This window comes from Rhopilema esculentum, chromosome 21, assembly GCF_057945365.1.
Source record: "Rhopilema esculentum isolate cy_ngs chromosome 21, ASM5794536v1, whole genome shotgun sequence".
Classification (NCBI taxonomy): domain Eukaryota; kingdom Metazoa; phylum Cnidaria; class Scyphozoa; order Rhizostomeae; family Rhizostomatidae; genus Rhopilema; species Rhopilema esculentum.
Genome location: NC_142835.1, coordinates 11,477,193 through 11,489,855, shown reverse-complemented (window position 1 = coordinate 11,489,855; position 12,663 = coordinate 11,477,193). Strand labels below are relative to the sequence as shown.

Sequence of the window (12,663 nt, the reverse complement as noted above, 5' to 3'; positions counted from 1 at the left end):
ATAACTGATATCTTAACACCATAATGCATAAAAATGAAAATTTCCTAGAAACTTTGAAAAAAGCAAACATTTTACGACATACTAAAAGCTTTTTCGTCTGACACTCCTCAGAGCATAAAACGTCAGAATAGGTTCCGAAAAACACGACGGAAAAATATATACCCAGTTGTGGATCGAAATAGGCCAATCAGAAAAACGCAAGCACAAGACCGGTATAGTTGACCAATCAGTGCCGCGAGCCTAAAGAAAAATTACCAATGGAGTCCAAGAGAGAAAACGAACTCCTTTTGTCTACACAATGGCGGCTTTTTCGTTTTTATGTAGATTGACTCCAAAACTGCTAGATGGAAGGACGACCGGGCTCTGCCAATTATCCGTTTTATGCTTAGAGGAGTGTCAGACGAAAAAGCTTTTTGTATGTCGTAAAATGTTTGCTTTTTTCAAAGCCATATTGCTGTATGTTGCCCTGTTGCAATCAAATTTGTTTGGTAACATTCAGAAGCTTTTAAACTCCTTTATCCCAAGTCCACAAAGACGGGAAGTTCTTAACAAAAAATATTTAACGATCAGGCAGTCAAAGACTCAAACTGCTTCTACCTTACTTCATTTATAGACTCTTGTTACTATTGTCTCTACTAATGACAATTTCTGGTAATGGAGAGGCTGGATTATTACTTGGCATTTTTTTTGTAAATTTTTATTTATAGGCCCCTATAGCCAAGGGCCCCAGGGTCAGTGACCCCATGACCCCTCGACCCCTCTGACCCCCCTGGTCCCCCCTCTCCTCAGCACTGGTCGCATGCGGTTTCAGAGAAAAAAGTCAACAAATTTGAAGCAATTCACGAAAGAAAAAAGGGGACAGGACCGATCACTTGTGTCTTAGCAATAGAAGAAAGTCAACAAGCCGAAGCAGTTTGTGGAGAATATCGTATGAGGTATGTGATCCCTTTATAAGTCTAGAAATGAGAACTGACTTAGCAGCTGATAACCAAAACTTCAAGGAAACCGTCTTATTATCATTTATCTATAATATTATGATAAAAATATGATTTTTTTCTGCATTTATATAGATAATAAATTTAATGGAAGCATCTGCACGTTGGCAACCTCTGTTCCTAAATCTAAGAGATGAGCTGGACTGTTTTACAAAATTATTCACTAAATGCGAAATTGGAAAGTTAATTTTGCAGAAGATGAAGAACAAAATATGTTTACTTACCGAGCCAGTAAAGATTGCTTGCAAGGACAGTTCAATGTATGCTATCGAAATATCGGTTGAATGAGGGAACTACAACAACCTTTATAATAATAATAATAATAAAAGAATCAATTTATTTAAAGTTGGCGCTACATAGTTATTTACAGTGAATGAGCTAACCCAGCCAACAACCTTTGCTTGGGTTACAAAGTTTTATGCTCATTCTAAGTCACTTAAGTCACTTCAAAGCTAAAGATGTTAGAGTATCGATTAAAAACACTACGAAGAAGGCAGGTTTGAAGTTGCTTTCAAATGCTGATAAGTACAAAAAAGATAGGCTGAACGGTTAAAAAATGAATACATCGTAAATCGCTTGGCTCAACCACTCAGGAAACGGCACAATTACTTTTAAAAAGTAAAAACTGAAATCCCACTAAAATTTCATTTTGGTGGATAAACGCTTATTGCAGGGCCGTAAATCCCGGGGGGACGGGGGGGACTGGACCCCCAAAAAATCTGGAGCAAAACGATTTCTTTGGAGAAATTACCATCATTTTTCTTGAAAGAAAGAAAATCCCTGGTAGCTGGGTTAGAACCAAACTACGTTTTCTGTGTTATTGCAACAAACCTCAGCCACTAAGGTTATTTTTGAAAGCAGAGTGGTTTTTATAATTTTTACAAGATAAAAACTTACCGTTTTCTACCGTTTTTTTACCGTTTTCTACTGTTTTCTACCGTTTTTTTTAAACAGAGTATGAAATAAAAAGAGAGCAATCTGTCATTCTATTTGATCTCTTTACTAATTTATTTACGTACATTTCCATTATTTGTCTATTATTTACTTTTATTTAGTAAATCACTTTTTGTATCATTAAAATGTATTCATTTTTGATGTGTAAACATGGCCTACTGAAATCAGTCAAAATAAGGAAGACGCACATTTCTGTTCAGAAAGTAAATTTCTACCAATCAATACAACAGCGTCCCATATTTCCCCAAAGTCTGTCACTAAGGTTTAGGCATTACTCTTCCCCTCCAAAATTTCACCCAATAAACAATAATCTGTGTTCTTCTGAGAAACGCCGAACTTTCTATCCTGAGCGATTCTAGTATTTTATTAAAAATTAGTCTGGAGGATGCTTTTTTAGCCTTTCTGGAAGGTAAAATTTTCTTCCGCGTCGGACCCAACCATGGTGGGTCCTCCTACGACAGTAAACTTGATTCTTAGCTCCCAAGGTTCAATTTCTTGGGACCGTCTCTGAAAAATGTTATCCACCCAATCATACACAAAAGTCAATGTACTAAGGAATATCTGTAAATACCTTCTATAGAGCAGAAAGTCTTGAGAAATCCAAAAATATTGACTTTTGTTTTTAAAGTAATTTGCCCCTCAACTGTTTCCATAACACATACCATAAATCCCATGACCCACTGCATACTTTATATTCTTTGGCTCTGCTGACCCCTCCAATTCACATGACAGATTTACGGCCCTGGCTTATTGTAATCAATAGTGCAGCTTCTCCATTATAGCATGTGCTCCAGACCCCTAACTACCTTTCACCGACCCACCTTTTCACCGACCCACCCTTTCACCATCCCACCTTTTCACCATCCCACCTTTTCACCGACCCACCTTTTCACCGACCCACCCTTTCACTGACCCACCCTTTCACCTTCCCACCTTTTCACCAACCCACCTTTTCACCGACCCACCTTTTCACTGAGGCTCTGGAATCCAGGGGGGTGCTACATATGTTGTGCTGCTTAGAAGTTGCTAGATGACGATGGAATTTTTACTTTACTACGCCCTTTTTAGATCATACCTTCAGTTCTTCGTGGCCGGTTAAGCATTTTGAGGCAGTCAGCCACTGATTTACTACATACATACTCTATTCATTTTCAAAACGGATCAGCGTTCAAGGAAAGTATTTCCAGGAACGAAATGGAGAAAAGAGAAACGTAAACGGAGCGGTGCAACATAGCCTCAGATTTTGTGTTAAAATCGTAACCCGAACGTCACAAAACCTATCAAAACATTGTCAACTCTAATAGATGCACAATTTAATCATAAATATTCATGTCCCCACTGTATTTTGTTTCTTTGTTTTTTCCACTTTCGCTATCTTCGAACCATCTGATGGAGGCAACCGCAAAATCAACGTTTTAAAACTTTTTATATGAGGGTTTTCCTGGTTTATTAAGAATTTAGAAAAGACAAGGAAACCTTTTCATAACATTAAAGTTTTTAATGAAAAATAGACAGGCTTCAATTATCATTTGTATGGAATGGAACTAGGCATATTTTTGCGCGTAATGTTGGTTTTCTTTCGAAAACGTCCCATGTTCTAGCGGCATTCAAACCATAACTGTTTTGTTGTTATCCCTAAAGGAATTGAATTGAATGCACAATGAATTATTAAGCAGACAATAAGAAGAGATCAGCATGGCTTAAATATTTGTGATGTTGCATCAGACAAGACATAAAGATAAAGCCTGTTATGGTTTCTACAGTCGCTAAGTTTCATATCACAGCCTAGTTCGCTTGGGAACCAGAAATGACGTAATGGATAGAAATCCCCATTTCTAGGCAAACCGGTTGCACGTCCACGTGATTTCGTTAGAAAACAGGTTAATACCCTGCCTTGAATAGAAACCAACGAAAGATTATCAGAGAGAAAAAAAGAGTTTTTCATCATTTCATAGAAACAAAGTGACATATTGGTTGATATGACTCATGCGAATTGAACTGACATTTAATCCTATCATTTCACTCGAAGTTTTCGCTTGAATACCTAGAAACAGAAGTGCACGCCTTCCTTTCTGGTTTTTTTAAGGCCTTCCGTGAAAAAAATCTTCAGGAACATTTTATTACAAATTATTTTTTCCGCTGTATAGTTAAAATTTTTAAATAAACATAGTTTGACAATAATGTTGCTGCGAGCAATTTATGGTTTTTCGTAGATTATCCTAAAGCAGCCAGTAGTAAGTTTTGATGTCATATCTTTTTGTGCCATCACGAGCCCCACCCCCAGTCCACCCCATTTGCCAAAGTTAAATACGATCAAGCAGTCTCCATACCGAACATTTTGAGATCGCACGAATACTGAACCTTTTGAGATTGCTGTTGATTTTATCAATTAATGTACATTCATTAAATTTTAAGTAACCTATTTGCACGAGTCACAGACAAACGGAATCTTCGAACACGCCATATTTGGCTTTCCTCGTTTTTCGGTTTGGCTGGTGAGTAATCCTCCTTGAGTCACGAGTTCACAAGTCCACCCCAGAAATGGAAGACCAAGACGCCAGCGATGATTTTTGATTGGTTTACTTCCCATCACATGATGCAAATGGACGGCTTGTTTCCTCTGTATGCAAATTTGCAGAAGAACGTCAATTTTTGACCAATCAAATTAACGCTTTTTAGTGACGTAGCCATTACATTGCCAGGGCTTGCCAAATATCGAGATGCTTGTACAGGGCTTCTTGACGGTAGGCCGCTTCATCACCACATATGCAGACAAGGCCTACCAAGACTTTTAAGTTTTCAATTATGTTTAATAACAATTAAAAAAGTGATAAGATATTAATTTTACTAATAAGGCATTTGAAAATGTCGGAGAAGGAACGTGAAAAAGAGTTAGAAGCGGCTGGGGTTATCGAAGGCCCACTGGAGGCGGAATGTGTTGAGTTCGATCTTTCGGGTGCACCCGACGGCGGATTCGGATGGGTCGTTGTTTTTGTAGCCTTTTGCGTGCAGTTTATCGTGCTAGGTGTTATGAACAATTTTGGTGTTATTTTCTCAGAGCTGCTTGTGGAGTTCAAGCGAAGCAAATCCCAAACAGGTACGATTTTTGTAAAGGAAATTTATCTTCGTGTTGAAACCGACAAAAGGTCGGGCAAACATTGCGACCAGGTCCTTTGGAGTCAATCGCTCTGTGGGATGCATCCTATTTTTACCCTGGTTATGTATTGTCTCACTTAAAGTGTAAAATTATGCAAAGCTAGTTTATGATCGAGAACATGACCAAATTGGTTTGGCAACTACGGATAGTTTGTTATAGAAGCTTTCTAGCACTGTTCCCAGCATCATGATTAAAAATTTTTATATTTAGGCCTAATGTACTTAATATATTACTTAAATTTTTCTGCACAAATCTAATACAGGAATACCCTTCTATACTTGGTAGACACATTAATGCTTCGTTCTCTGTTTATAGAATTTTTTCAGGGTTACTTGACGTTCCGTTTACGGACGCCAAAATTTGTTTGCAGAATTTACGCAACTTTTGTTAAATTCCCTTGTCAAAGATGCCTCATTGATCTCAAATATTATTTCCTTTCTACATATCAAGTCTTTATTATTTCTCAGTTTCGCAGTAATATTTGTTTTCGCTGTTACTTTTCTCGCGCAAGTCTTGTGACTTTTCTCTTGTATTGTTGCTGTTTTTCCATGCGCAAAAATTTTTGGCTCGCATTCAATTTGAACAAAAACATTAAATATTCACCGGTCGTTTGCTTTTCACGTGTTCAAATGCCGGTATGGTCGACCAATCGTTTCTAGACTACATTATTTATTCATACCATGAGCTGATATTCGGCGAAAGTGGTTCGATTCCGAACCATTGTTAGGCCTAAGCCCTGTTATGTTATGCTCTTCGATAATGGTTAAAGGACAAGGGCTGTTGATTTTGTGAAACTGCCCTTGTTTGGTCTCGTTTCCCATAAATTCTTTCTGACGACATCTGCGGTGTCATTTGTACACTATTCAAACTTTTGAAAGTAATTGTTCTTTTTTGAGGGACATTAAAATAAAGTAGTCTATGTTATTGACAGTCTGCTTTGTTTGTGGTATGAAATATATATAGCAATCTATCCCTTTCAGATTTTATATGATATTTCAATAGAATGAGCTAGGTGGGGCATTAAATATATAAAAAGTGAACTCTATAAGCCAACAATGATATATATGTTTTAAATGATAATACATGTAACTTTTTACAAATACATGTCCTTTTATACTTTTTGTTTTTGCGAGGCTTCAGTAAATTCTGTTCTTATAGTTTTTGACATCATCAAAGCATAATGCACATTGGAATGTACTAGGGTGGAATCCATGAAACTCACACCAGAGATATTCGGCATGGACTTCATAATTTTCTTTGCCTACTGGCATAAAGTGGCAAAACATGTGTTAGCCTAAAGGTGGATGGGTTAACACCAAAGGTTGTTGGCAAAGACAATTAATATTTTCTTTAATGCATTGAACCCTACAGTGGGGGGCATGAGGGGGCATCACCCTCCTTGCCTTTCACAAGGAGGGGCAGAGGGGGCAAATGTGAGTTCAGCCCTTGCATAACCCTTGCATAATGGCGTCCCTGTGTATAACCCAAGTTGTATGTGAAGGTGAAGGGGCCCATAGTGCAATTTATATTCAAAGAATCTCTTTGTTTTTTCTAGCATGGGTTGGCAGTATTACATATGGGTTGATGTTCCTCACTGGGCCCATTTCTACTTCTCTCTGTGAGAGACTTGGCTGCAGACCTGTTGCTGTACTAGGAGGATTAATAGCTGCTCTTGGCACCATGTTAGCATCATTTTCAACAGACATTTATAAAATGTACTTGACTTATGGTTTTCTGTTTGGAGTTGGTGCAAGTATGTGTTATTTTCCATCAGTCATTATTCTTCCACAATATTTTCACCGGCATTTGTCCCTCACCAATGGACTGGTCTCTTGTGGCAGTGGTGTTGGGACAATGGTAATGGGACCTGTCATGCAAGTCTTAATTGAAAAAATAGGATGGGTGAACACCATTCGTTGTTGCAGTGGACTGATGATTCTTGTTACTATGGTCAGTTTGGTTTACCGTCCAAGAATCCCACCAATTCCTCCAGAGATTGCAAAGACCAGACCACTCTTTGACTTGTCAGTGTTCAAAAACAAGGCATACATCCTGTTTGTTATCGCACTCTCATGCTTCATGTTGGCATACTTTGTTCCTTTTGTTCATTTAGTAAGTATATTCTATTCAATATTTTGTTATGTATTACAGACTATTAGGGTATATATTTATATATATATATAACTTTGAATTCAAACTGAAATTGTATATATTAACAAAGGAAGAGTGAGATATATTAACAATATTTTTAGCATAGCCTGTTATCAAGTGAAATGTCATTGTTGAAATGTTGTTAATATAATTTGCCCTTTCTCTCTGGGTACAATTTTATTTTAAATTCAAAATTGTATTATTGGCTGGTATTCTACAACAAACAATCAATATACTTCACTGAAAAATGTCACATGATTGGAGACATCATAAAACAGGGCAGAACATACTATATTTAGTCAATCAAATTAATTACAAGATCCGGACAAGAATTCACCAAAAGAGGTTATAAGGGCTGAAAAAGAATCTCATTGAATTTCATTGTAACTTGGAACATCAAGTAGAAAGTGACTTAATAAATTATCAGGCCACAGACTTTCCAAATTTCTTTTCTGCCCAAAAAAATTCCCACTTTCTGCCAAAAAGTCAATATCTGTATCAAAGTAAACATTCAATGTTATTTGGAACTGAATTACTGTAAAATGGCATATGTATTTTCCAATCATAAATGATTTTTACCAAGCTCCTTAACCCCCTCATTTTGTTTACCAAGTCCAGGGTCTCTGCACTTGACCTTTTTGAGCTACTGTTTTGGCCTACTGTATGTCCTTACTTTTGGACCCTGAGTATGTATGAAACATATAAACCAATCTAAAGGAATTGATTTTGTTTATCTTTAGGGCCAGATGGCTATTGAGTATGGTGTTGACAGAAAGAAAGCCTCATTGCTAGTTGGTTTCATGTCAGTTTCGTCAACATTTGGAAGACTTTTCTTTGGTAAAATATCTGATCACCCAAGAGTTAACCGATTGTACCTTTATCAAGTTGCAATGCTAGCAATGGGTATCTCGAATACCCTTTGTCCTCTTATGAATGATTATGGTGGATTGATTGTATATTGTGCAGCATTTGGATTCTTTGAAGGCTGTTATGTTTGTCAGTGTGCAGTTCTCACTGGTGATATTGTGGGGCGTGAAAAAATGGCACCTGGTGTTGGAACATTGTTTGGAATCAAATCAATCCCTCTCACACTTGGACCTCCCATTGCAGGTAATTGTTTGTAACATTTTTTGTTTGCTGCCAATCAAAATGAACAAGAATCCTATTAATGAGGTGTATCATAATGTGAATCAAGATCCACTCAACATGAAATGTATGGAATTAAAATTTTTGAAGTATATACAGTAACTTTTCAATAATTATTTTACCAAAAATTTTGCAGCAATCATTTTTCTGTTATGGTATGTAGAACAATGTGGTTCTAGGTTTCTACTTGTGATGACTTGTCCAGCGATCACATTGATAATGAAACTCAGAAAGCAACTTTTTGGCATCATTTAACACTATTCTGTTTGCATGTTAGGTTTCCTATATGATATATCAGATTCATATCAAGTGGCTTTTTATGTTGCTGGGGCTGTTCCTACACTTGCTGCATGTCTCATGTTTGCAATTCCATTCCTAATGCCGCCACCTGATCACAAATATTGGAAAAGACAAGACACCATAACAAGACGTGAACAAAGTGAAAAGAAATTGTTACCATCAAGCTCATCCTCAGAGTCGTCAATGGCCAAAAAGCAAAGTAGGCCACCTGTTACAAGAAATATTCCACGTATTGCACAAAGTCAGTCAGTCAATTCCCTGCATAGGTTCTTTGATATGCCTAAAAGAATTTCCATGGCAGAAATTGGCAGTGTGCGGTCTTTGGTCATACCAAGAAGCAGCCTAAGCTCTCTAGCCTTGAACGTTCAAAGTGATAGAGCTTCAGTTGTATAACTGAAGTCATGGATTCAGATTGCCCTGGAAAGTATGCTTAAGGTATATGGAGCAACATTGATCTTTGCACACCAAAAAATCCTTAAAAATTTTATGTCTGTACCTTAAGTAGCTTTGGAGATGATTTTACTACATTTTAGAATTAAGAAGTCGAGTGACGTCCACTCTGATTATGATTTGTGCATGGTTTTAAATCATGGCAATCTTAAACAATTTCCATGTGTTAAAATATCTTTCTTGTTTTTGTTGTTGCTTTGTGTCATATGTATTGTCTGACATTTTTTTGTTCAGTCACATCTATTTGTACTCTTCATTCTAGTAGCTTCTTTTGTAAATTATGGTCCGTAGTGGTTATCATGTTTTTGTGTAAATTGTGCCAGTGTTCATGTTTAATGAAGATCAATATAAATATAAATAAGTACTTGCTTTGTCTTTTTCAATGTGTTTAAGGTTAACAGTCATTTATAAGATAAATACTCTGGTCTTTAGCTTTGAATTGCACTTAAGAATAACCAAGATAGAGATTGTTTTCTCTATAAAGCATTTAGGAATGTTTTGTTTATTGACTTCCAAATGCTTTGTTCTTTCAACCCCATTTCTGTTTGTCTCCCACTTTCCATTTGTTTTGTACAGAATTTGGTTTTGATTTGTATAGGATTAGCTTTATTTTCAATATTTCATTCTTTTTAATTACAGTAATCAGCTATTTTAAGAGATCATCAAAGCTGATACTTTAGATTCCTAATTTTATATATATATACATTCTATCTTTGGTGTATACATATTTTCCCATCCTGTAAATTTCCATCTAGAATTGTTTTTCCCATTTGCAAAGAAGCTCTTTAACACACGACATGCAACCCAATGAATGTCATAGCACTTCGTGAGAAGGGAAATTTCTGTCCATAGTCCACTGTTAAGCTGAAAGTTTATTATTTAATTCATATGATTTTGGTATTCATTTCAAAAAAATGTCTCTTTCCTACTTTTTGATGACTAAGTATATTCTGGTACATAATCCGGGCTACCTATTTATAGGATTTGCCCTTTCAAAGGCTGAATTCAGATCTGTTTAATTAGGCCTTTGTAAGGGCTTATTTTACAGTCACTGAATTAAGAGGTAACCACTCATTGAACTTGGCTTAAGGAAATTTGACCCACAAAATCTATGCCAATTTACAGATCTGTACTCAAATGGCCAAAGTTTTTCCTTTGAATGAATTTTTGAAATGAAATGTGGTATAAAAACAGAAGAAAAAATTCTCGCTTCCATTCAATGCTTAGTCTGTGACCTTGTGTATCACTAATGGCCGAAGGAACACAAAGGGTTATGAAATGTAACATAGACCGCTTTCTTGGTCCTGCGTTGCTGGGATTTTGTGTCTTAAAGTAAAGTAAATGGATATGAATGCGAATAGAGAGATGACTTGTTTGGAGTTCTCTTGGGTGCTTGAAGAAAGTTGAATCAAGGGTTTTGACTTCCTTTAAATTGCCCTTTACGATGACTTTCGTTTAAACTTTCCCTTTAGCTCCAGGGTCGTATTACGTTGTAAAGCATTATATGCAACCTAGCTTTCAGCCCAACACTACTAAGATTTCAAAGAGTATATTTCGTTTTTATTAAATTAGTTACGATTTTATGCAGACTGTTGGTCTTATTCGTAATGTGTATTGATTCAGTTTTCAATGTAGGCCGGTTTATGTCTTTGGAGTAGTTATATTACGGGATTGCACAGATATATAATGCTTACATCTATGCGAGGTAAAAATTTTAAAAAGAGATTTTGTTAGCATGTTATGTTAGAACAGACGCGTATGTTGCTGGCAAAAAAGGATTTTAAGTGGCGGGTTAAAGAGTCGTTGTAGTTATTTTCCGTTGTTATGATGCTAAGATACAATTTTTCTGGAGCACTGGTTTTCCAATTGGATTAATACTGAGATCCATACCCGTAATGCATTTGATATAAGACCCTTCGCATTTCTTGCCCCTCCGCATTAGCACTTATAACATAAGGCATTTGTCGTTGTCCTCCCCATGTTCGGTCGTTTTTCTTACCAGGCATCCCACTACCAGTGCTTTGTAGGTATGGATAGTATTATTTGGTGAACATTATGCAATATGTCTGGAGCTCATTGTGTTAACGGCGTTGAAAAATTGTCAGGTTGTTTGATCCCCTAAACAAAAAGCCAGCCTTAAAGATGAGGCATGTTACATTGGCAGCAGCCACAATAGTATTGCATAACAATTCTATCGAAAATGTCTTCAGAATGCCATTTTGACGCACCAGCAAACGCCGTTTAACCGTAAATGATGGGTTCCACAAGTCCGCAAAACACCTGCCTTGTTTTTTTGTCGCCTGAGCGTATAGGCGCAATGTTTTTAGTCGCCTTGACACGTGGTTTTTGCGAAACGATAGCATTTGCTGTATAAACTGTCAGGTGTTTTGTGGACGAGAGGACGGCCCATACGTAGCTATGCTTTTGTAGAATTGAAAATAACGGATTTGTCGAATTGTTTTCTAATAAGGATTCATCTTTCCAATTTTTGTGTACTCACTGCTCCTGCTCTGCTGTAGTATTCTCTGTTTTCTTTCCTGCGCTTCTCTGCTCTCATCTGAACCAACAGGAACCTCTGCTCCCTTGGTTCATAATTTTTTTTCTGGCAGGCACAGCCCCGTCATTTTTCGCCAAAGTAAATTTCCAAGGTAGATCAGTGATCCGCCCTGCTCTGATTGGTCATGCTCGCCACTGATCTGCCGTTCTCTGCTCTTATGTGATCTCCGTGGTGTCTTTTGGGTCTAAATGTGCCAATGTGATCATTCAATGCCATCTAATTTCATTCTAAATTTCCAAGGTTGGGCACCCATTCTGCAGTTCTTGTTTAAGGGTTACTCAGCTATAAGAATTTGAGTTCGGTTCCTACCGCAATCTTAACAGTGTTGATCTGTGTAGGGTTTTAGAAGTGTTTATCAGTGCGGGGTTTTGGGATTTGGGAAAATGCACCGATATTTTAGGTTCAAAACATTTCAAAAGAGACTGATTTGGTATTTCAGTAGTTTTGTTCGGAAAACTGAAAACACGATCAAGAGTATTTCTTTCGATTTCTGCAAATGATTCCAAAGCAACAGAAAAAATTGCTGAATCAAATAGGAATTAAACTGTGTTATGTTTTTTATATGATGTTTTGAGCAGCCGAGAATCTTAAGCTCTGTCGTATGAGTAATGGACTCGATCATCGAAATTCTTCATCGTCTCCTCTCTTCATTGATGCTCTCTTGGATTATACTGATTTTTTTAAATCAATACAGTCAAGACAACAAGTGGGCTTTTGAAGCAAATGACGATCGACAATTATTTAGGCACTTCACTAAAGGTTTCAATGCCACCTTAGTGTTCTGGCCGTAAGGGAAGGTATTGAATTCTCAAATTCGTTCTCATTTCATGAAGTACAGAAACAGTTTCCCGATAAAGGATAGCCTGCAGCAGTTTTCCCATTCGGACAAGGACGAAACAAACTGCACAATCTTAAACAAATTTCGCTCTACCAGTCTTCTGAATACATTTTTT

At 37.0% G+C, this 12,663-nt stretch overlaps 1 protein-coding gene across 1 annotated transcript; it reads left to right on the top strand.

The window, feature by feature from the left end:
* The first annotated feature begins 4,660 nt into the window (after positions 1-4,660).
* On the top strand, positions 4,661-11,638 carry LOC135684465 (monocarboxylate transporter 10). Its single transcript, XM_065200039.2, has 4 exons — positions 4,661-5,046; positions 6,662-7,218; positions 7,998-8,367; positions 8,681-11,638. Exons 1-4 carry the CDS (start codon positions 4,815-4,817, stop codon positions 9,094-9,096), a joined length of 1,575 nt encoding a protein of 524 aa, XP_065056111.1. The 5' UTR covers positions 4,661-4,814; the 3' UTR covers positions 9,097-11,638.
* Positions 11,639-12,663: the final 1,025 nt, after the last annotated feature.